This window comes from Orycteropus afer, unplaced genomic scaffold, assembly GCF_000298275.1.
Source record: "Orycteropus afer afer isolate SDZICR_OR568_19922 unplaced genomic scaffold, OryAfe1.0 scaffold00422, whole genome shotgun sequence".
Taxonomy (NCBI): Eukaryota; Metazoa; Chordata; class Mammalia; order Tubulidentata; family Orycteropodidae; genus Orycteropus; species Orycteropus afer.
The window spans coordinates 2807337-2832277 of NW_006922009.1; the positions used below are offsets into that span (position 1 = coordinate 2807337).

Genomic DNA, 24941 nt, shown 5'->3' on the forward strand with positions numbered 1-24941 from the left:
TCCTACTTCCGTAGTGATACTGCCTTGGAAACCCAAGGAGGGGTCGCTATGAGTCGGGTTTGACTCGACGGCACATAACAACAACAACAACATTGATAGGGCTGTAAGTTGGTGCAGATACTTGAGGGGCAAGTTAAGCAATATCTATTAAAATATAAAATATGCAGCCCTTTGACACAGACATTCTACTTCTTGGTGTCTGCTGTCAAGAAACACTCTTGTGTGTGCAACAGAGGCATTTGTACACATATAGTATATTATAGCATTGTTCTGAAGAGAAAAATTTCAAACCTAATCTTGGTGTCCCTCAGTGGAGAAATGGCTAGATATTCTGTAGTAGAAGTTTCAGTAGTTAATGTGCAATAAGGAATGAGAAAAATAATTCAATAATGAATAAGGAAGTCCAAAGAAGAATTATGCATTTGAATTATTATGTTGGCAAAGAATATTGAATATACCATGGACTGCCAGAAGAATGAACAAATCTGTTTTGGAAGAAGTACAGTCAGAATGTTCCTTAGAAGCAAGAACAGAGAGACTTTGTCTCATGTACTTTGGACAAGTTATCAGGAGGGACCAGTCCTTGGAGAAGGACATCATGTTTGGTAAAGTAGAAGGTCAGAGAAAAAGGTGAAGACCTCAAGGAGAAGGATTAACACAGTGGCTGCACTGATGGAATCAAGCATATAGCAAGGAGTGTGAAGATGGTGCAGAACCAGGCAGTGTTAAGGTCTGTTGTACATAGGGTCTCTATGAGTCACAACCAACTCGATGGCACCTACCAACAACAGCAATGTTCATGGAGGGTATATTCTATGCCATACACTAGTGGTGCAGTGGTTAAGCACTTGTCCACTAACTGAAAGGTCAGCTGTTCAAACCCACTAGCTGCTCTGCAAGAGGTGGATATGGCAGTCTGCTCCTGTAAAGAGCAACCTATACAGCAGAGTAGAACTGTCCCGCAGGGTTTCAAAGGCTGCAAATCCTTTTTTTTCTTTAATTATTATTATTATTTTTTTTAGTTTTGCAGTGTTCCCTCCCCACCCAGATTGCAAATCTTTAAAGAAGCAGATTGCTTCATCTTTTTCATGTGGAGCAGTTGGTGGGTTCGAACTGCCAACCTTTTGGTTAACAGCCAAAAGCCTTAACCACTGCACCACCAGAGCTCCTTCTGTAAAGATGACAATCTTGGAAGTCTCATGGGGAAGTTCTACTCTGTCCTATAGGATTGCTATGAGTCAGAATCGACTCAATGGCAATGGATATATATCGCTTTAATCCTCACAACAGCTCTGTGATCTAGGTTCTGTTATTATGCACATCTTAAACAAGGCAATTGCAATCCAGGAGATTACAGTAATTTGCCCAAAGTCACACATCTAGTAAGTGCAGGCTTAGGATCTGAACTCAAACAGTTGGGGTCTAACACAGGCGACCTCAACATTACACATCTTGTCTCTCAATGTGGAGGTACTTAGATCCATGGATATGAATATGCATGAATATAAAAATATCTACATCACATTTAGAGTGACAAAACCAATGTGCACAATAATCCTTGCACTATGATGACATCAATGAAAAGAAAAAAGTCAAAATACCGCCAGATATTGTAAAGAGGGAGTAAAAGAGAAAAGCAGGAGAGAATGCAATACATAATGCATGAAACCGGAAAGAAAAAAAGATAAAAGAATAATGCCACGGTGCGGGTGGAAGCCAGATGGGATAAAATGTGGCTGAGCAAGCGCAAGATAATGGCTATTAATCCAAGGGAAGAAGAAAAAAGGAGCCACAATTTACATTTTACTGCTTTTTTACTAAAGAGACAATTTTCTTAACCAACAACTCTGGAGAAGTTGACAGATTTAAAGTTTTTTGGAAATATAAATGAAAGCACAGTTATGGCAATGTTGATTATTAATAAGAAAGAGCTGCAGTGTCAGATATTAAAACATTGTATGACTTATCGATATTTAAAATAATATAACACTGGAACCAGAATTTTTTTCCAGTTGCTTTCTAGTCAATTCTAGTTCATGGTGATCCTATGTGTGTCAGAATAGAACTATACTCCATAGGGTTTTCAGTGGCTGATTTTTCTGGAAGTAAATTGCCAGTCTCTCTTCAAAGGTGCCTCTGGGTGGACTTGACCCCCAACTTTTCGGTTAGCAGCTAAGTGTGTTAACCATTTTTACAACCTAGAGACTCCAGAACCAGAATAGCTATACATAAAGCACATACAATATCAAATCAGTTAGAAAAAAATTATTCAGTTTATGGTGGTAAAATAATCATCTAGCCATATGAAAAGAAGATTAGATCAATACATGTCACTGCAAATTACAAAATAAATTCCAGTGTGATGAAGGTGCAAATTTTACACATAAAATAATCAAAAAAGCAGACGAGTAAAACTTTTATAATTTTGGGTGAGGGAAAGACTTTTCTAGGAGGAACACCAAAAGCCAAAACAATGAAGACAGTTTTTACTACATAAAAATAACTTAATGCTTCTTTATACAAATAATATACACAATAAAGAAACCTAAAAAGCAAAAATACAAATAGAAAATATTTATACTTTATGTAACTGGTTACTATTCTTCTTATAATGAATTCTGACAGATAATAGATGATTAAAGACTATTATCCATTAAAATTGGTGAAGGACATGAGTGAACTTTAAAGGAATAAAGAAATGGGGATGAATAGGAGACATAGAAATGCTCACTAAAGAATTGCACAACTGAACATTTGGATAGGAAATTTCACCTATTAGGTAATAAGATCAAAAGGACCAGCATTTGATATTGATAGCATGAGAAGAAATGGGGACTTTTGCATACTTCCAGTCTGAGCCATGGATTATAGACATTCTCAGGGGAAATTTACCAGTATTTGCTAAAAGCTTGTACGTTTTCTCCTAAAAATTCACCCTAAGAAAATAACCAGAACAATTTAAAAAGATACATAGGATTTATTTATAATAAAAGATAATTAAACATAATTTAAATACTTAATAATAGGCTAGTTACTCCTTGGAAGAAAGGTTGGGCAATCTACTTCCGTAGAGATACTGCCTCAGAAACTCAAGGAGAGGTTGCTATGAGTCAGATCCCACTCTACAGTAGATAGTTTTGAGTTTTGAGAATAGCCTCATTACAAAATTGAAATTTGATGTAAACATTCAAAACTTACTACATTATCAGTGCTGTTCAACTTGTGCTTCACTGACCCCAGAAGGCTTTTCATGTTTGTGAACATGTGCATGTGCGTGTGTGTGTGTGTGTGTACAAATGTCTCTGGGCAGATCTGGAAGCTCTGGCAGCTACCCAGCTTCAACCTGAGCTATCTGAATTCCCTATACATTTCTGTACTAGGCTCAACATAAAATTGTATTTGAAGAAAGGATCCTATTGACCATGTAGATTTCTTAACATGGAAAAATGGTCATAACATTTGTTTCAGAGAAAAAATTAGGTTACACAGCAGCATGCTTACTATGATCACATTTTTTATATGTAATCTAGATATTATATATGGATGCATATCAAAACTTTCAACTAGTTATTTCTAGGTGATAGAACTATGCTTTTTTTTTTTTTTTTCTCCGCTTTTCTATTCTTTGTTCTTTTGTGATTATTTGTATTTCCTCTGGTAGCGTAGTGCCTAAGGCACTTGACTGCTAACCAGAAAGCTGGCAGTTCAAACCCACCAGCCACTCCTTGGAAGGAAGGTCAGGCAATCTACTTCCATAGTGATACCACCTCGGAAACCTAAGGAGGGGTCACTATGAGTTGGGTCTGACTTAACATAACACATAACATAGCACATAACAACAACAACCACAACAACAATTATTTCTGTGGTCACTATGTGTTTCTCAGTGTTTAAAAGATGTGTATGTGTTGCATAGAAACCCAAACCAACCAATCCACTGCCATCAAGTCAATTCCAACTCATAACGATCCTATAGGACAGAATAGAACTGCCCCTGTAGGGTTTATGATCTTTACAGAAGTAGACTGCCTTATCTTTCTCGCATATGGCAGCTAGTAGGTTCAAACTCCTGACTGACCTCTTGGTTAGCAACTGAGTATCTTAACCACTGAGACACCAGAGTTCTGTGTTGCACAGGAAGGGGAAGGAAAAGGTAGAGAATTACAGCATTTGGATACCTGGTGCCACTCTGACAGGAATAGACCACACAAGGAATACTTGAACAAACAAGAGTTTATTCTCTTACAATTTTGGAAGCTTTAAGTCCAAGTTAAATGTGCCATGCTCTAGGGTCTGGGTGAAAGCCCCGCAACCTTGGCTTCAGCTCTGTCTCCAGCTCCTGGCCCACTGAAGCTGGAAGCTTTTCTTCACTCAGATAGTTGCTGGTTTCTGAGGCTGACAAATCCACAGTTGACAAGTAAAAAGGGACAGTCCCCAATTTAACCAAACAACATGGCAGGCCACTAATTTAAGTCCAGGTGAAGTCCCAAGATCGGCAGGGCAAGGCAGGCTGTTGAACAATGACTTGGCTACATGCAGGGTTCAAGTGTCCCAAAAGGCTAGAGACCAATGTCAAAGCTTCTCCTTACATACAGGAGCAGACCACATCCCTAAAGCAGCTACTCAGCCACTCATGGCAGATTCCATCATGGAGCTGATTGTCAGTCTCATCATGGGGAATAACTACCTCTAGCTGCCCAGCCATTCAACCAGGCCCAACCAAGTTGACAACAACCTTAACTACTACATAGAACATTGCTATACACAGTGTTTTGTAGCAAATGAAAGATTCACAGGCTAGTAATGGATATAGCCACTATGGAGAACACAGTAAACAGTCCACCAAATATTCTAACCTGCATTTCATCTGTTCAGTCCCTGAGCTCTCACTCTTCATGGCAGATGGGCTCAGTCATCTGGAAGGCCAGCAGTCTTCCTGCCACTGCGTGTTCGCAGGCTGCACATCTCATCCCTATTGACCATCCTCCAATGCTTGGCTGCCTAGGAGCCAGCAGGATTTCCCAGTATTACCAACACTACTATGAGAAGAGCAACTCCATGCATGTATCCTGATGAGACTTTGTTGTTGTTGTTGTTATGTGCCATTGAGTCGGCCCCGACTCATAGCGACCCCTCCTTGGGTTTCCGAGGCAGTATCACTACGGAAGTAGGATTGCCCAACCTTCCTTCCGAGGAGTGGCTGGTGGGTTTGAACCGCCAGCCTTCTGGTTAGCAGTCAAGTGCTTTAGCCACTATGCTACCCTTGGTTGAGTTTATTCTAAAGCCTAGTTTCTTGCTTCTTTTAATCCAATTATTTCCATGTCCATCCCACTCAAAAGTGAATGCATTTTTCCTCACCAAGTGGAATCAGAATGAGGTCCAGGACTCACAGATCACCCCAAAAGTCCAAGCTCTGGGACTTACACAAAAGTAGCTCAAATGGGTGGTGAAGCCATTAATATGCTCAACTGCTAACTGAAAGGGTGGAAGTTCAAGTTCACCCAGACAAACCTCAGAAAAAGTCCTGATGATCCACTTATAAAAAAGTCAACCACTGACAACTCTATGGAGTACATTTCTACTCTGACACACATGGGGTTGCCAAGAATTGGAATGGACTCTATTGCAACTCGTTTTGTTTTGTTTTGTTTAATCAGTGGAAGAACAAGGCTATGCAAGCAATTACTAATGTTGTCAAGGTCTATAGAAACCCACCAAGCTTTATCCTTGTCATCAAGAAGAAAACCCCTCCAGTCACATCACTTACTATCTTAATCCTATCCTGCTTGGTACTTCTTTACTGACCCAAACTCCCACTTCTCTCCTTTAAGCCAGAGCTTGGTTTGAACTCTGGTTTCCAGAACCAAATTCAGTGTTCTTTCTATGTTCCACAGTTCCTTCCCTGTTCCTACAGAGAAAAGAAGGTAAGCTTGATCCACTTGTTTTGTTGAGACTTCTTAACATTTGGCAACAACCTTCAAATACTGCTCCAGTGTGTTGTAGCACTAGGTGCAATTAGAGAGAGCCAGATGGACCATAGTCCTTGTCTCTGCTTGTGCAGAGTCTTTGAGGTCAGAGAGGCTGAGCACATGTTGGTTGATACAACTTAGCATTTGCACAGCAGACCTATCAAATATGTGTGGTATAAACTGAGCTCCCTAACACTAGAGGACTGGATGCATCAACACGTCAAGAGTTAGGTGGGTAAACTAGGGAAGTGGAAGGGAAGTAGAAATTGGAGAGCAGCGGTCTCATGCCAGGCAGCATGCTTAGCTTCCATAAAAGCATTCTCTTTTTAATCCTTACCCCAGTCCTCTATTGTTGTTGTTATGTGCTGTCAAGTTGGATCCGACTCATAGAGACCCCTCCTTGGGTTTCTGAGGCACTATCACTATGGAAGGAGATTGTCCCATCTTCCTTCCGAGGAGTGGCTGGTGGGTTTGAACCACCAGCCTTCTGGTTAGCAGTCAAGTGCCTTAGCCACTATGCTACCAGAGCCCTCACAGTCCTCTATAGCAGGTACTATTATCTCCTTTATACACATGAGGAACTGATGCTCTGAGAGGCACTGAGAGGCCCAAGGTGACTCATGTGGTGTTCCTTGTCCAAACTAGACTCCAGGTGTGCTCCTCAAAGATGTTTCTAGAAGTCCAAGCATCCCTCTCTTTTCTTTGAGCAGAGAAGCAAGCCAAGGTCCTCATCGTGATTGCCTGGAGCCTCTCTTTCCTGTTCTCCATTCCCACCTTGATCATATTTGGGAAAAGGAAACTCCCCAACGGAGAAGTGCAGTGCTGGGCCCTGTGGCCTGATGACTCCTACTGGACTCCATACATGACCATCGTGGCCTTCCTAGTGTACTTCATCCCTCTGGCCATCATCAGGTAAGATGCTATGGCACATAGGAGCTTCCCAACTGACACTCTCTCCCACCACAGGTCACTCATTGGTCCTAGTGTCCCTGAAGAACTAGTCAGGCCACATGATTTTCTCTAAAGTGATGACAGATTAAGAAGTCCCATTCCTCCAAAGCAGAGTAAAGAAGAGGGAATTAATATTTTCCAAGTTTGTGTTATAGAGCAGGCCACTATTACCCCATTAAACACATGACAACTCTATCTTAAATATCTATTGTTCCTATTTTAGAAATGATAAAATTCAAGCTCAGAGAAGTTAAGTAACTTACCCAACATCATGCAAAATTTAAACCCAAGTTTATTTGCTTTTCATATCCTGTTATTCCTCTTCTATAATGCAGTCTTTCATAAGGCATAGTACCAGTTTCAGGCATCTTATTCCTGGAAAGATAAATATTCTTGAAATAAACCACATAGTATACAATAACGTGCTATATAGGGTTTTGTGCACTGAAAGTAGTGTTGTTGTTATGTGCCATCGAGTAGGCCCCAACTCATAGTGACCCCTCCTTGGGTTTCTGAGACGGTGTCACTATAGAACTAGATTGCCCAACCTTCCTTCTGAGGAGTGGCTGGTGGGTTTGAACTGCCAGCCTTCTGGTTAGCAGTCAAGTGCCTTAGGCACTACACTACCAGAGTACCATGAGGGCATTTATATTAGTTTCGCAGTGTTGAAATAACAAAACGCCACAAATTGGGCAGCTTATAAGAACAGAAATGTCTCATGGGAATCTGAAATTAAGGTATTGGCCATGTTGAATTCTCCTGAGACTTTAAGGGAAAATCTATTTCATTCCTCTCTCCCAGCTTCTGATAGCTCCAGGAATTCCTTGGCTTGTAGCTGCAACATCATATGGCATCTTCCCTGTTTATCTCTCTGTTTTTCTCCTTTTTTAAAAGCTATCACTCAGATGAGATTAGGACCCACTCTACTCAGCTCTGGTGGCACTGTGATTGAGGCACTGGGCTGCTAACTAAAAGGTCAGTGGTTTGAATCCACCAGCCACTCTGTAGGACAAAGATGAGGCAATCTGCTTCTGTAAAGATTTACAGCCTTGAAAACCCTATGGGGGTCACTATGACTCAGAATCAACTTGATGGCAGTGGGATTGGGTTTTGGGTTCTACTGAGCATGACCTAAAGTTAACTTAACTGATAACATCTTCAAAACCACCATTTTCAAACAAGGTCAAGTTTGCAGGTACCAGGAATTAGGATTTCAACATAATTTGGCGGGGAGGGGTAGGGCACAGTTCAATCCACAACAACAAGTTATGGCAGGGATCACTACTTAGGAGCCACAACTGAAATAGGGGAGGATTAGGAAAGGCTGAGATGTGAACTCACTGATGGCAGGAGGCCAGGAGTGTGGGGGCCATGATTGCACAGGCAAGCAGTTGACACTGAAAGTAAAGTCAATAACCTTCTTCTAATGGCTGGGGTAAGGATCAATTGCGAAGGGCCTTGGTAACCAAGCCATAGAATGTTTCCTGTATCCTGCAGCCAATGATCTTTCAGAAGAGAGGACCACAACCTAGTCAAAGCAAGGTCTCATTTTGTCAAGTGACAGGCTCACCTTCTGAAATGGTGGCTCTATGTGTATGGATGAGCAGGAAATTCCAGGGACTGACCTGTGTGTATGTGGGCCATGCTGATCTTACATCTATTGAATGCCTTCAAGCCCACCATAGTGTATCACATAATACATTCTGGGTGAAGAAGGTTAACAGTTATTTTTTGATAGTACAAATAATACTATGGATTATTTACACTTACACTTAATTTTATTGTACTTTATTAAAGTACTTAATTATATTGTACTTGAAATTGTATAGGCAGGCAGTACCAGTGGGAGAAAAGTCAGCAATAAGCTTTTAATGGCTGGAGGTTCAAGACTCATTTGAGTGGAATTTCTGGATCAAAGATGATGCTAATTTTAACACTTTTGAGGTATATTAACAAACTGACCTCTAAAAAGATGTACTCTAGCCAAAAAGCATCACAAAAGCTCTGTTTCTCCTCACCCATTCCAATGGAATTCTCTTTATTAAATCTTTGCCAACCTAATGGGTTGAAAAATATCTTCTTTTAACATACATTTCTTTGGTTATTAAGATGATTGAGCATTTTTCAAGTGTTTTCTGACATTATGGAAATCACCCATTCTTGCTCTTTATTCATCTTTAATCTCACAAAATATTTAAACTTGGAGAAATGTTATCCATCACATAGTCCAACCCCTGAAATTTTCACCAGAGTAAACCTGGGGCTAGCAGAAGCTAATGACTTGCTCCCTATCAAAGGTAGAGCTGAGTGAGAATAGGTTGTCCCTGACAGCCAGCCCGATAACCTTTCGGTAATTCACTCTTGTCCAGTCATCTCTGCTAATGTAATATCTACATTTTATGTCACCTTTCCAACCTCTTCTCCATCAAGTAGAATATGGAAGGAAGCTTGAAGGAAAGATGAAGTTTATTTAGATAGTCAGTCAAAGATAAGTCATAGCAACATGGAAGAGTGAAAGGCTAGAGGCAGCAGTGGAAAGCAGTTGGTAGGAAGTGGTTCATGCCATCACAGGCAAGTGACAAGCATTGATTTCTTCTGCAGCTCGTGTGTTTGTTTCACTCCTGATTGATTTTCCATCAGTTCAAGTGGAATCAGCCACATGTAAAGCCCTTGTTCAGCAGGGTGGCATGGTGTATGTACCACATGGCTCACAGAGTACTGTGTTTGGGCAAATCTGTCACCACAGATATTTTACTGTCTGAAATTTTCCCTAATTTAGGCTAAATCTTCCCACCAGGGCCTCTCCTCAACCCTGCCTACACCCAACTTGTGTATTTTGCTTTAGAAAAGGCAAAATAGAAATTGGGGGTTAAAAGGGATGATGCAAAAAAGTGGGTCTCACTCAGCTTTTGTTATTAGTTGCCATTGAGTTAATTCTGAATGATGGTGACTCCATGTGTACAGAGTACAGCTGCTCCATAGAGTTTTCAAGGCTATGACTTTTCTGAAATAGATCATCAGGTCTGTCTCCTGAGGCATCTCTGGGTGTGTTCATACCACCAACCATTCAGGTAGTAGGCCAGCTGCTTAACCATTTGAGCCACCCAGGGGTTCCCTTATCAAACTGAGTCCCCCTTACTCCCACCCTTACTGCTCCCACCATCATCCCTACCCTTTGCTCCCCATTGTCAGCTGTGAGGTAGCCTTGAAGGCTCAGTTCTGCTTCTCTCTGGCTTTGTCTTTAAGCTTCACTGAATCATTTCCTAACTGGCAGTATGGCCGCTCATCAGTCATTGTCTTCACTCTTCTGTAATCTGTGAGTGTGGCTCTTCCCAACGAGGAAAGGCTTACTCTCTAGGGGACATGGGATCCTTCACTTATCTTTCAGTTTCTCCGTTCTTGAAACAGAATTTTGGGAGGAACTTGTTTTTCAACTAACTCCTGGTAAAAGTTGTTATAATTTCCTATCTCTCAGTTCTAAGGTTCAGCTTTTTTTTTTTTTTCTTTCTTTCCCTCTTCCTTACGCAGTTTGGCACCATAGGCTGGATCTATCCCTTTTGCCTTTCTTAGATCAGAGTAAACTCTTAACTCCAAGCCTCGCTAGACCAAAGACACAGTGCTACAGAGACTTTTCTGCCCATACATCAAATACATGGTCATCTGCTTTGCTTATTTTTACACACACACATATATGTATATATATGTATACCTACATACATGTGTGTATATATATATATATATATATGCATATGTATATATGTATATGTGTTTGACAACACCACCCTGTTGTTGAGTCGGATCCAATTCATAGCTACCCCTCCTTGGGTTTCCGAGGCTGTATCACTATGGAAGTAGATTGCCCAACCTTCCTTCCAAGTGGCTGGTGGGTTTGAACTGCCAGCCTTCTGGTTAGCAGTCAAATGTTGCCTATATGTGTGTATATGTGTGTGTGTGTGTGTGTGTATATTATGTGTGTATGTATACATGTATTTACATATATATATAAATATGTATATATATATGCATGTATGTGTGTGTGTGTGTGTGTGTATCCCTGCAATCTCCTTCCATAGAGATACTGCCTCAAAAACCCAAGCAGGGGTGGCTATGAGTCGAATTGACTCAAGGACAGTGAGTTTTGGTTTTTTTGGTTTATATATATATTCCTGGATGATGCAAATACTTAAGTGTACAGCTACTAACTGAGAAGCTGACAGTTTAAATCCACCCAGAGATTCCTTGGAAGAAAGACCTGGTGATCTACTTCCAAAAGATCACAGCCAATAAGCAAAGTAAGCACAGGCTTACTTGTGCTTACTTACTAATTTGTAGTGAACAATTTCAAATTTTCTCTCCACATCAAAGATTCTTCTCCAAGGTATGGCTGGTATCTGTCTCTCTCTCTCTCCCCATCTCACAGCACCTTCCTTCAGAATCAAAGCCTCTTCAAATTTATAATGCCTTACAGGGATGGAGTAGCCAGCAAGCAAGAGAGGCATAGCCTTGGTTGTATATATTTACTAATCTGCAGTAAAGAGAAACTCTTCACTATAGATTAGTTAAGTAAGCACAAGTAAGCCCGGGCTTACTGCACTTATTAGGTCATCCAGATCTATTGAAAATGCTATGGAGCAGTTCTTCTCTGACACAGATGGGGTTGCCATGAGTCATAATTGACTTGACACCAACTGGATATATATATACACAAACATACAGGTATCTTTACCAATTTCATAGATGAGAATAAAGTGTATCATTGCTTGTTTAAACTTGCATTTTTTCATTTTTATATTATTACCATTTTGTTCATTGAATTCTTTTACCCATTTTTCTGTTTAAATGTCTTTGTGTCCTCTTAACTATTTGTCTTTAGAGAAACTCTTTATGTAATAAGGGTACTAAACTTTTCTTTTTTATATATGTTGCAAATATTTCCCTGTTTTGTCATTTGCCTTTCATGCTGAATCTGTTTTCAGCATGACTGGTCCAATTAAGAAAATAGAAGAAGGGCAGATAACTAAAATTAGAACTATGAAAGGCAAATGACCAGATATAAAAAGCTAAAAGAATCATAGGCAAATACTTTGGAAAGTCTTATATAAATATATGTGACAATCTGAATATAATGATTATGGCTTTTAAATATATAGAGAGAAATCTTAAATCGTAACATATTCACATCAATTCATCTTTATATTTTTACATTTCATATCATCCTTGAGAAATTGTCCCTTCTACACATCTACAATAAATGTTTATCTATATTTTATTTATTGTTTTATGATTTTATTTTTTAAATTATTTGAAATTAAATTTCACTGTTAGGAATGTGTTAAAAATCTCGCTTATAAAAATCTTTTTAAATTGGTTTGCCAATTGTCCCTGTACCATTTACATATTAAAAGTGAATTAGGGACCTTGTTTAATTTTTTTTCTTAATGCTTGGTCATTTGTCCCAACACAATTTACTGAATAATTTATCTTTCCTTATGGGTCGAAATATCAATCTACCATATACATATTAATGATATGAAATACTTTTATTGTTTCTGAACTTTCTATTATCTTCAATGTATTTGCCTGCTTTTTCTGGCACTAATATGGCATGGTTTTAATGATTTGTGCTTTATACACATTTAATATCTCCTAGGAAAAAACGTTATTTGTCTTTTTCAAGGGTTATCTGGCTATTTCAGGGTAAGCGGCTGAAATGCCCTCTTTTTACCCATCAATCCAGCCATTACAAATCATCTGTTGTTTTCTAAACACACCAAACTCCTCTCATCTCTGTATCTTTGGGCACATCATTCTTTATTCCTGAATGTGTTTCCAAATTTACTCTGACCTCTTTCTGGCAAAACTATTGCACATCATTCAAATACCAACTCTACGGGGAAGTTGTCCCTGCCAACACTGGGCCAAGTAGTAACTTGGGTTTTCACAGTCCTAATCTCCAACCTCAATCCTTGTCCAGGACATCATTGATGCTTCACAGGAGTTTAGTTGTCTGCATGTGTGGCTCTGTCTCTTGAGTACAGGGACTCTTTATTTCTGGATTCCAAATCTGGCACACTTAAGATACTTCATAAATGTTGGATTGCCTAACCATATGCAGTTGTGACTGATAACCTACACCAATCACACAACAGACACAACCACAGCAAAAGTCACTCTCTTCTCAGACACACACAAACACACAGACAGACACGAACACACTTCTCAGAAGCACTTTAACAATTGCAGACTATATAGTATCTAGATCAGTATCTGAGATGTAGCAGTATATCTGTATATCAGAAAAAAGTATAAATACATCTGAAAAAAAAAGGGGGAAAAACAAGGACAAAAGGAAGGGAGATAGGTAAGGAGAAAAGAAGGAGTTGTATTGTCATCAGCAGACTTGCACAAGAGCTGTGCATACATAAACATCTAGCTATTCCATCATCAACTAAATCAAGCTCCCAGGATTTGAAGCCACAGTGACTGACACTAAAGGCAATAAATTATTTTTCTGTGTCAAAATAACTCCTGTTGCTTTCAAAATTCACTTGACATAACTGTCTAATTGTTACTACAGAGGTAATTAGCCCTGGTATAATAACTTTACTTTTTAACTTTTACTTCTTTATTTTCTCACTACCATTGACTTTTTATTCTCCTATCATTTTTATCTCTGTGTAATAAGGTAGAGGCATAAGAAACCCATAGCTGAGAACTGCAAAGGAATAAATAGAAAAGAGTACATTGTAATGAAGCACTGATTTGTAATATATGGAAAAAAGTCTATTTTGTTTGGGAATTGAGGATCCTGACTGTGGAAAGTTCCATGCTGGGGTTGGCACAGTGGAGAGTTAGGCAATGATAAGTAAAAAGATCCCTGGGGTCTGGCCAACACTGTCCAGGCCAAGGAGGATGGCAAGGCCCAAACCAAACCATCACATCAGTAAAGGAAGTGACATCCTACATATTGTCTTCTGAAGGATGGAAAAAGTTATGTCTACCACAAGAGCCTTTTTCACTAGTTTACTAGGATATGGTAGACATTTGTGGTTGAATTCCCAACATTTATCCATTTCTACTACAGGAGAGCAATCTAAGGCACTTGTGGAAACACCCTCTCTCTGAATGAGAATGATCCAGGAATGGGTACATGATCAAATTGTGGCCAAAGAGATATGAGGACCTGTCTTCTGAGAAGTTTTGTAAAAAATTTTCCCCATTGTCCTGATGAACAGAGACTGAGGTTGAAGATTAGGGCAGTGAACAACCAAGTTGCTGCTTGGCCTAGGATTTGCAGGGACAACCTCCCTGTGGAGTACTTGAAGTGGACCTGAAGAGTGTGCAATAGTTTTCCAGAAAGGAAGCAGGGTAAGTTTGGAAGCACATTCAAGACTAAGAAATCTGGAACTGCTCTCATCTGATTTAAGATTCACACTGAGGAGGAAAGAGGGACATGGAAATAGCCCAGGTTTTTTAAAACTCATTCTGGATCCTGCCCTACTTTGGAAGCTGCAATTATGGGAGAGAGAAAGATATATTATAATTTATTAAGTCAATTTGAGTGGAGCATTTCCTGTAACTTGCTAACAATAGCATCCTAACAGATACACGACTGTTCATATTTGCTGGTCCAAGGCATCAGTGAATCATCTGCACTTTTGAAGGCTTCAGAGTGAACTCTTCTTCTAGTAGGAAATCTGTTAATTTAGTGATACCAAGTGAGTTACTAAGGACAATACATTGTGTTTCTCAGTCCTGCTAGCCCATCAAACCTGGTCCAATGGGTTATATGTATCAGAACTTTGAGTTTTTCTTAGTTTCTTAAGTATCAAACTGTTCCTACATTTCCCCCCAAAGCTTGTTTTTACTTTCATACTTTCCTAAACCTAATTATATGCAGATATGCTTATGGAAGTCAAGATCCCTATTACACACCTGCATTTTTATCTTCACAGCATATTAAAAATAAATAAATAAAAACCTGTTTCTGTTGAGTCCATTCTGATTCAGGGTGTGTTTGAGTAGCACCGTGTTTCTTAAAGTATTCAGTGACTGATTTTTCAGAAGTAAATCACCAGTTCTTTCTTACAAGGCCTCTCTGGTTGGATTCAAACTGCCAACCTTTTGGTTAGTAGCCAAACACTTAACTGTTGCACCACCCAAAGACTCCTCCCTAGCACTTAGGTCCTTTCTGATCATATGTCACTATGTCCTCATTTTATTATTGTCTATCACCCAAGATAAGATGTAAGCTCCATGAGGACAGGGTCTGTGTTTTGCCTACTACACTATCCTAGTTAGTTCACTAGGGACAATGTAGAAGATCAAATAAACACTTCTTCAATTAATTAATTAAGAGAGACACTTGTGTCTAGGAAATGTCCTTAAGGTCTGCTCTTGCTAGGAAAGGAGGGAAAAGGCCCTTGGCAAGTAAGTACAGCACCAGCTCTCCCCACTCCTTCTTCCAATGTTTGACAGGGCACGCAGGTCAAATGACCTATAATGAAATCTGCAGGGCACAACTGAGCATCATCTTCAAGCTTCAGATATGAGGGCCAGGAAAGCCCATTGGCAGAAGATGGATTTTAGCCTCCTCTGACTCTGAAGCTCTTTGACTCCAAGACAGCAATGGTTGCCCATTAAGTCTTCAGCCTTATGCTGGGCCCTAAGGGGGCCAGGGAGGGGCATTTATGGTCTGAGTGGAATGTTGTCTATTGAAAGCAATGTAGATAAAGCAAATTCTCTGTTGTTTCCTGGGTACTTCTCACAAATAATCCAGAATCTAGATTCAGGAACTGGCCTTAGGAATCCTCTTGAAATATTTCAGCAAGACCCTCTTAGGACTTGGGCCTTCACACCCTTCTACTCCTATAAGCTGCCTCTATCAAGGAAACAAAGGAAAACAGGCTGACAAAATTGAAAAATAAATCACCCTATTACAAGGAGGGGACACTTCCCTCAATCTGTGAAAGCCTTCCATTTTCTGATTTTTCTAGAAGTATCAAGAAAAGCCAAACCTGTTGAGAGAATGAGGATGGGTTGAAAAGTGGAAGAAGTTGTAGTCAAGAGAATGGACATGCTTTTCCTCAGCTCTGTTTATGAGAAAGGCTATTTCTAGATCTCACTGATTTTAATTACCATAGACAATCTCAGTGTAGCAAATGTTATATCATCATGAATGTCCCAAGGAAGGAGGAATTCGTTTTCATTAGGAACAAGGAAGCTAAGAAAGGTTTCATAGCAAAGGGATCTACAGAAAATGGACAAAAAAAAAAAAAAAAGATGAAAATACATTCCAAGAAGAAGACATAGCAGAAACAGGAAGATGGAAGGTGACGGAATTCTCATTATCAGAACTCTACTGTCTAATAAGCATGGAATCAGGGATTGTTGGTTGGTCTGCTCCTGGCAGGCTACCAGACACAGAGGGCCAGTGCATGGAGAGATAACAGAGTAGGTGAGGCAGGATGATGATAAGAAAGGTGAGGAAGGCAGAGATAGATTGTGGGAGGCTAAAGAGACTGGGTTTGATCTTTAAGGAAAGTAGAGCTGCTGAAGAATCTTTAAGCCAGGGCCAGTAAGCTCTCTGTACTAGAACTCCAATTTCAATGGCAACATGAACTCCAATTCCGATGGCAGCATGAGCATTACATGATGGCCAAGTGGAGGTCTAAAAAAGTACAGCCATCAGGCAATTGTTCATGAGGGTCTGAAGAGTAGATATAAAGAGGAAGATAGAGATTACAGGGACATGTTGAAGGAACAGTCCACAGAGCTCGCTGAATAATTAGATAAAGGCAAGGGGGAAGAAGAAGGAGACAAATACAATTCAGAAGTCTCTTTGATGTTTGACCACTACACTGAAAAGTGCCTTGGTTTGAACAATAAATGAGAGAATCTCCCTGGTTATTAGTTGTTTGTCCAGCAAACAGTAAAGCTGTATTTCCGCTTGCTTGGTTTGTCCTGAGGAAGAGTGGAAAGGAGTGATTTAGGTCCAAACTCCTAACACACAGTGGTGTTACCAGAGGGGTGCAGGAGGGGCAGACTACACTGGGTGACACTTTCACAGGGGCTGACGTCAATATAACATTTTTGTGCAGTGTTTCAGCAGAAATTTATTTATTTATTTTCACTTTTTGTTGTGATTTGGGTGGAATTTTACAAAGCAGATTCGTTTCACATTCAACAGTTCATATACATTTTGTTTTGAGACACTGATTACAAAACCCAGGATACAACAGCTCTCTTCCTACTTCCTCCCTGTGGTTACCCTTTTCCTGTGTCCTTCTTGTATATGTATTCCTGCCCTCTAGCTTTCTCCTTGTGCAAATGTTGCCCTTCTGATTTCCCATGGTTGATTGTTCCAAGGAGTGTGTCTCCTTGGTGTAGTTGTTCAGCTCATAGGTTTGTGTATTGTTTGGCTGAAAGTTATTATGTATTATTTTTTATAAGAATATCCCTGAAGTTAGTTATACCAACAGAAGCATTTTTCACAAGCCCAGCTTACATGCACCGACATACATACAAGGCTATAAAACTCTATGCTAACTGACTTTTTGAACCTTCAAATGCTTGCCGGTCAGAACTATCATTATTATCCGGTTAAAATGGCACTTTGAATCAAGTGATTTCATCTGCAAGCTCTACAAGCATGTGATTTTGTTTTCCTTGCTACTGGTGTTTTTTATAGTCACTGATTCTGTCAAATTTTCTGGTGTATAAGCAAATTAGTAATTAGTATTTGTGAACCTACATCAATAACTTTTTTGAGCATGTAGTAGTAATTAAAGGAAAGAAAGGAGAAAAATCAAAAGAGGCTTCTGCTCTGCTACTAATAATGTTGTTATTCAATGTACAAAGATTTTACAAAACAATTTTATTGTTAGTATTCATATAATCAGGAGCTCTGGTAGCTTAGTGCCTAAGGCACTTGACTGCTAACCAGAAGGCTGGCAGTTCAAACCCACCAGCCACTCCTCGGAAGGAAGATGGGGCAATCTACTTCCATAGTGATACTGCCTCTGAAACCCAAGGAGGGGTCGCTATGAGTCGGGTCCAACTCGACAGCACTTAACAACAACAACATTCATATAATCTAAGAAATAGTACATTCAAGCAATTTACAATTATATATTATTCTGATTGAAATTGATAATAAACATTACTAATGATTCTGTATGGTCTGGTATGGGAGGAGGTCTTTGGAGGTTGGGGGATGACACTATCAGTTACTGACATCAACCCTAGTGATGGCACTGCTAACACATAAGACTTTTTTTCATTTCTCAATTGTACGTATGTTTACAGTTGGTGGTCAACAAATATTTGAATTATTAATCAGCTAAGTACTGGGGTCACAATTGTAATACACTATCAACGTTTCAGAGGAGCTCTGGTACTGCAGTGGCTAAAGCATTCAGCTGCTAACCAAAGGTTGGTGGCTCAAACCTACCAGATGCTCCATAGAAGAAAGATTAAGTCATCTGCTTCTGTAAAGATTTACAACTTTAGAAACTCTATGGAGCAGTTCCACTCTATCCTACAGGGTCACTATGTGTCAGAATCAACTCTCTGGTTGTGGTTTCAGTTTATTAGGATTTCATGTGGTTATAATCTTATCTTGCAATTCAATTACCTAGAAGAGAAAGTTCTCATGCTCTAAGAAATATTCAGTGATTTTTTTTTTCTTTTTTCTCTTTAATGTAAATGTACATGTTTCAGAAAAGTCCCCTGGGCAGGTGTATGTATGGGGAAGTTGGGAATGCTCCAAAAAGGCCTGTGCTTTACTGAAGGCCTCAAAGGGGATTGCTGAGCAAAACTGGAATAGCAATAAGAAAGCAGAAGGCTTTCACACAGTCATTAATTAAGCTCTTTTCTTGCAGGTCATTAAAGCATTTAGTGCTTTGTCAGCTAGTGTATACTAGAGCTCAGTTTTGGTTTCTTGTTTTTTTTTTAAACCAGTAATTCTCAAGAGGAAGGACTGTGCAGCTTTAAAATAAAGCAATGCTTTAGCCAAAGCTTTTAGTCAAGGTATTTAATACATTTGAAATATCAGACAACATCTTAAAATGGTATATATTTTAAATATTTATCAAAGAAGCCACAAGATAAAAAATTTTATGATGATTTTGAATCATTAATACTATTTTTCCTTTAGCCACAGACTATATCAGGCAAGAGTGGATGTGATATTGTAAAAATAGGAGAGGAGAAGGCGTTACATTTATAGTCTCCACTCATTTTCAAGCACTGTGCTTGATGCTTTGAGTATGACCACATTTGATTCTCAAAGGAACACTTAAGTGGTTTGTATTATTAATTCCATTTTTCAGAATCTTAACTGAAACTCATTATATTGGTTTTCCTTTCCTGCATAAAAAATTGTCACAAATTTAGTCACTTAAAAACCACACAGTTATTGTCTTCTGGTCTCTGTAGGTCAGAAACCCAGGTACAGTTTAGCTGGACATCCTCAGCTCAGGGCATCACAAAGCAGCAATCAAGGTGTCAGCCAGGGCTCGTTCTCATCAGATGTTCAATGGGAGAAGGATCTTCTGTTGGCAGAACTAATTTTCTTGTAGCATAGGATTCATGGCAACTTGCTTCTTCAAAGCCAGTAATGGAGAGTGAGAGAGAGAAAGAAAGAGATGGAGAAAGATACTAGTCAGACATGTACTACCCAAAACCAAACCAAACTCACTGCCGTCGAGTCAGATCCAACTCATAGTGACCCCTCTTTGGATTTCCGAGGTAGTGTAACTATGGAAGTAGATTGCCCAGCCTTCCTTCCAAGGAGCTGCTGATAGATTTGAACTGCCAGCCTTGTGGTTAAGAGTTAAATGCCTTTGGCACTGCACCACCAGAGCTCCTGACATGTGCTACACTCTTATGTAATTACATACTTCCCATCACCTTCACCTCACTGCATTGGTTAAAAGTAAGTTGCAACTCCTACCCATACTCAAAGGAGTGGATTACATAAAGGCAGAAATATCAGGGGCAGAGACAAAGTCTCTCCTTCATATTAAAACCAGTTGCCATCAAGTTGACTCCAACTCATAGCGACCTCATGTGTTTCAGAGTAGAACTGCACTCCACAGAGTTTTCAATGGCTGATTTTTTTTGAAGTAGATCACCCATCCTTTCTTCTGAGGCACATTTGGGTGGACTTCAACTTTCAACCGTTCAGTTAGCAGCTGAGGACGTTAATCATTTTCACCATTCACTAAGACAGGCTAACGCCAAGCTCATACAACCAGCAAGTGGTAAAGCTGGTTACAAATTCAGGTCTTTCTTACTCTATAGCTCATGTCTTGAATTCTAACTCTGGATGTACCTCTAACCACCTGTGTTACCATGGGGAAATATTTCACCATGTCCCAGCCTCTTCACTTAAAAAGGAAGTAGCTGCATCCAATTGATCTTTATAGTCCTTTCAGTTTTCATCTATTAGGATTTTATATTCAACAAGTATAGGTAGCAGGCATCATCAAGCAACTCCTCCCTACACACTTCACCATCAGGGTAATAGGAATGGTCATCTCTCTATGTCCTCACAGAAGGGACCCACCAGTCATTTCAATATTGTCTTTGATCTTTTCCACAGTGTCATCTATGGCATTGTAATTCGGACTATTTGGATGAAAAGCAAAGCCCATGAGACAGTGATTTCCAACTGCTCAGGTAAGTGTTTAATTGATATTGCTCAACTCTGGACTAATTTTGCTTGCACAGAGATTTTCTTCTGGGAAATATGAACTCATACTTCCTGGAAGCCTGTGCTATTATATCAGGCCCAGCAGGCAGAGCAGGCCTGCTCAAGGCTGTCCCAGGCAAGATTTGCCTTCTCCACTTGGTCTCTCTGAAAACTGGGAGAAGGAAGGGGGGAACTTGGGGCTGGTCAACCTATGCCCACAGAGAGACCTTCAAAGTAGCCAGTGAGCCAGGATTTAAAGGTCATCCATTTTCCAAGTATAGCAAAGGAGTACCTTAGAGGGCACTGGGGAGAAAACAGAGGGTTAAACTCAGAGAACGCCACATATTTGGCAAAACAGAAGGACAGACTTTTCTATTTGACTTAAACTTAATGTCATAAAACTTAAGGGAGTCTACCATAGAAAGATCATGTACCCTAAGCCAGTCAGGAAAAATCCATATTTTCCTGACCACCCCTGCATACCATTCACACAAGAATGAGCCAGAGATAGCCCACTAATACCCTCCCCAAATTTCAACTTCACACCAAAGAATTAAATTTGGGTTTTTAAGTTTTTCAGCATGAGTTCTTTTAGCCACCTACCACCCTTCTTTCTAGATTGTGCTTCCTCCTGTATATATATGTTCCCTCAACCTCACTGCCACTGAGTCAGCACCGACTCATAACGACCCCTCCTTGGGTTTCCAAGATGGTAACTCTACGAAAGTAGATTGTCCAATCTTCCTTTCAAGGAGTGGCTGGTGGGTTTGAACAGCCAGTCTTCTGATTAACAGTCAAATGCCTAATATGCTAGCTGTATATATATTTATTTTGTCATCAACTCTGTGTCTTCCCCCCAAAAAAAAGTCATTTTCAACGCATTTCTCTTTATAGTTTTTATAAACTTCATGCTTGGACTCTGAGAGCTCCCTTGCTGAGATTGGTTTTATATATAATTTTTTTTTCCCCTTGAACCTATAAATCCTTAAACCTCTGCAAGTTAAAGACTCACATGTTTAATGAATGGATAATCACCAAGTACAATAAATTCTGATATACAGGTAGGATCATAATGGGAAATATCTCTAGTTATCACAGGCAATGAGAAAGCACCTAGAGGCTGAGATGAGGATACAAAAGGTGTCTCTACCTGTCATTAAATCTCTCTTTTCTGAGTCTTCCTGAAATGCTCATCAACAGAGCAGATCCTTTTCATGAAGACAATGCCTCTAGGAGGGCCCAAGAGAAGTACGCATCTTATCTTGACCAGGAAATGTGGAAAATACAGGCATGTAAGTGGGCTGTCACTTAGCAGAGTGCATGACTATGGAAAAATGGTGGACAGGTCAAGTAGGGTGGAACCAGAAGGTTTAAGAAGGTCCAGAACTTCCAGAATTTCAGGGTGGGGTGAGGAAGAGAAGTAGGGAGAACGAAGGTCAAAGATCAAAACAGACAAGACAGGAAGAAAGATACAACATCTGTCTGCCATTTCATATGTCCTTTGTACATTATCTTGTTTAATTCTTATAGCAACCCTGCAAGGTGATATTATTATCTATCTTCTATAAATGTGAGACAAGTTCAAAGATTAAGAAATTTGCATATATTTCTATAGGTAGCAAGTGATGCAGCCAGGATTCATGTGCATATCTGATTGACCAGAAAGGCTATGTTTACCCTCTATATCATGCTCTTTCCTCCTCCTGGGAGGAGGAAGGACATTCTAGAAAGGAGGGTGCTAAAAGAAGAACTCACAATGAAAAACTCATAAACTCAAATTCAAGCCTTTGGCATAGCTTCTCTCCACCATACTCCTTCCATGGTTCTGCCTTCAGAGCACTATTCCAGCCACATGTCCTAAAGTGGTACATTACCAGTATGGGCAAAGCCCAATTTTGTTCAGCTCAGTTGAGTTCTTCTTGAACTTTGAAATTTATATCAGATTAGCTTAAACCCCTATCCCATAATTTCTACCAGAAGCTTGTGTTCTCCATCTTGCCTGGTCTCTCTGAACCCCCACTCTCCCTATCTCTGCTCTTAGGTTTTCTCCACTACAGGGCCAAGTAGACATGGACCCCTCCTATTGTCCTTGATCTTTCCAAGGACCATTCACCACAGTAAGGGAAGCAAATGTTGCTAAAGGGTCAGAGCTTTAGACACCTCTGGCCTTCATATTCTCTCAACTACCCCACCTCTCATGGTATCTCCCACCCACATCTTCAGCAGTACTTTTACCACTGTGATTGGGCCTGTCTCTCTCCAGAGTCCCCTCATGTCTCCTGGCTGCTAATACTCTGCACTCTTGTGCTCCCCCAACCTCCAGTCTCAGAAATGGAACAAAGCTATTTAAAGATTTGTTTTTCCACTACACTGCAGTATGCCATTACCCCTCCACAAAGGTGGATGGAAAGAGCTACTGTCAGTGTTTATTCTTTAATGAAGCTTTAATTCTATTACATCTATTTTTCAAGTGTCTATATATTTACATCTTCATAAATGACCTACTTCTGGAATAAGGGGCAATTGGTGTTTTCAAAAGGCTATACATTGTCTATTCATAAATGGAATTCACTTAATTTTTTTCTATCTGTCATGACAGCCAAAAAAACTCTGGAGTTGGCTGGTAAATAGAATCTCCAGTGGTGTTTACATGCCAGGAATATTGCTCATCAACAAGGGGACATTAGCAATGATTAGTGTGAACAGAAGCTCACTTTGTAAACACTGGCTGCAAAATTCAAGCCATCCTTAATTTAAGAACCACTGTGTTCTTGTTGACAAATGGGAAATACGTCCACCACCAGCCCACTCAAAGGCTGACAGAATAAAAATAAAAAAAAATTTAAAAAAAGAGAGCGAGAGGAGGAGAGCAGAAACTGTTCCACAAATGATCTAAAGACTTCCCCACAAACAAGTAAGGCAAGCAAAAAGTAAAGGAGAATGAGCCTGCTTTTGATGTCTAGGGATAGCTACACCTATAAAACAGAACATTTACTGCATGAGGATTCAAGACTAAAGAGGTATACCCTTGAAAAAGAGAAATATATATCTGGATATAGGATATATCTAGTCATTTCTGGTTTGGGAGATATGATGTGATCCATGATTTATCTCAAATACAAATGAAATAAAGCAGAATGGGATAAAAAAAAAAAACTTCATCTTTAGATTAGGACTCAGATTAGAGTCCTATTCACTTTCTATCTAAATATACTTAAGATAAGCCCATTAATTGCTCTTAGTACCACTTTCTTCATAAGTAAATGAGGAAGTAAATGGCCATATCTATGAATAATTATATTTAACAAAAGACATATAAGAACTTTATAGAAGAAAACACATAAAACTCTATATCAAAATGATAAGATACAAATAAGTGAAGACTATATTACTGTTGTAGATATTAAGATTCAGTATCAGAAATATGTCAATTCTCCTCTAAACTAATCTGTGGATTAATGCAATCCCAAATAAAATTGAAATGGAAAACTTTTTTATGGTGAAAGGTGATTTTAAAATGTGCATGGTAAAGTAAAGTGCCAAGAATAGCCAAGACACTCCTAAAGAAGTAGAACAAGTTAGGGGAAGTTTGCTGTACCAAGTATTAAAATTTACTACAAAGTTAGAAAGGTTACTAGAGTGTATACTGGCACAATACATTAGAAAATGGAACAGTAAGAGAATTCTAAAATCAACTTATACATAAATGGTAACTTGATACATACACAGAAGATTAAACCAATAAATAAATAAATCCACTACTGTTGAATTGATTCCAACTGATAGAGATCCCCATTGGATTTCCAAACTGTAAATCTTGACAGAAATAGATTGCGTCATCTTTCTCCTGCAGAGGAGCTGGTGGGTTTGAACTGCTGACCTTCTAGTTGGGAACTAAAAGTCTTATCCATTACACTGCCCAGACACTATCTGAGGAAATAAATTAAATTAGATCTTTACCTCAATTGATGAGCAAAAATAAATTCCATGGATATTAGAAACTTAATGTGGAAACTTAAGACTTTTTTAAACTTTTAAAAGAAAATGTAAGATGATGTCTTTATGCTTTTCACTAAGGATGGAATTTTTAAACAAGATACAAAAAGTCATAAAGAAAAGATAAGTAAGTCTTACTCTGTAAATATTAAAACACTATAAAGAAAGTGAAAGTTGAGCTACGAAGTGAAAGTAGGAAAAAGTATTTGACACACACAGAGTTAGATGGAGATAAATATTGATTTGGGTGAAGAGAAGGGCAATGTACCAAATGGGAGTGATCAATATGGCAGCATTGAGGATGAGAAAGACATAGAGAGGTACATGGG

The 24941-nt window shown here is 39.3% G+C and overlaps 1 protein-coding gene across 1 annotated transcript in view; it reads left to right on the forward strand.

Moving 5' to 3' along the window:
- The window catches only part of LOC103208303 (neuropeptide S receptor), a 298088-nt gene that overhangs the window by 241893 nt on the left and 31254 nt on the right, over nucleotides 1-24941 (forward strand). The window contains exons 5-7 of the mRNA XM_007953990.2: nucleotides 6680-6881; nucleotides 20527-20603; nucleotides 21817-21961. Of these exons, the coding sequence (XP_007952181.2) occupies nucleotides 6680-6881; nucleotides 20527-20603; nucleotides 21817-21961 (424 nt within the window). The remainder of the gene's footprint in view (nucleotides 1-6679; nucleotides 6882-20526; nucleotides 20604-21816; nucleotides 21962-24941) is intronic.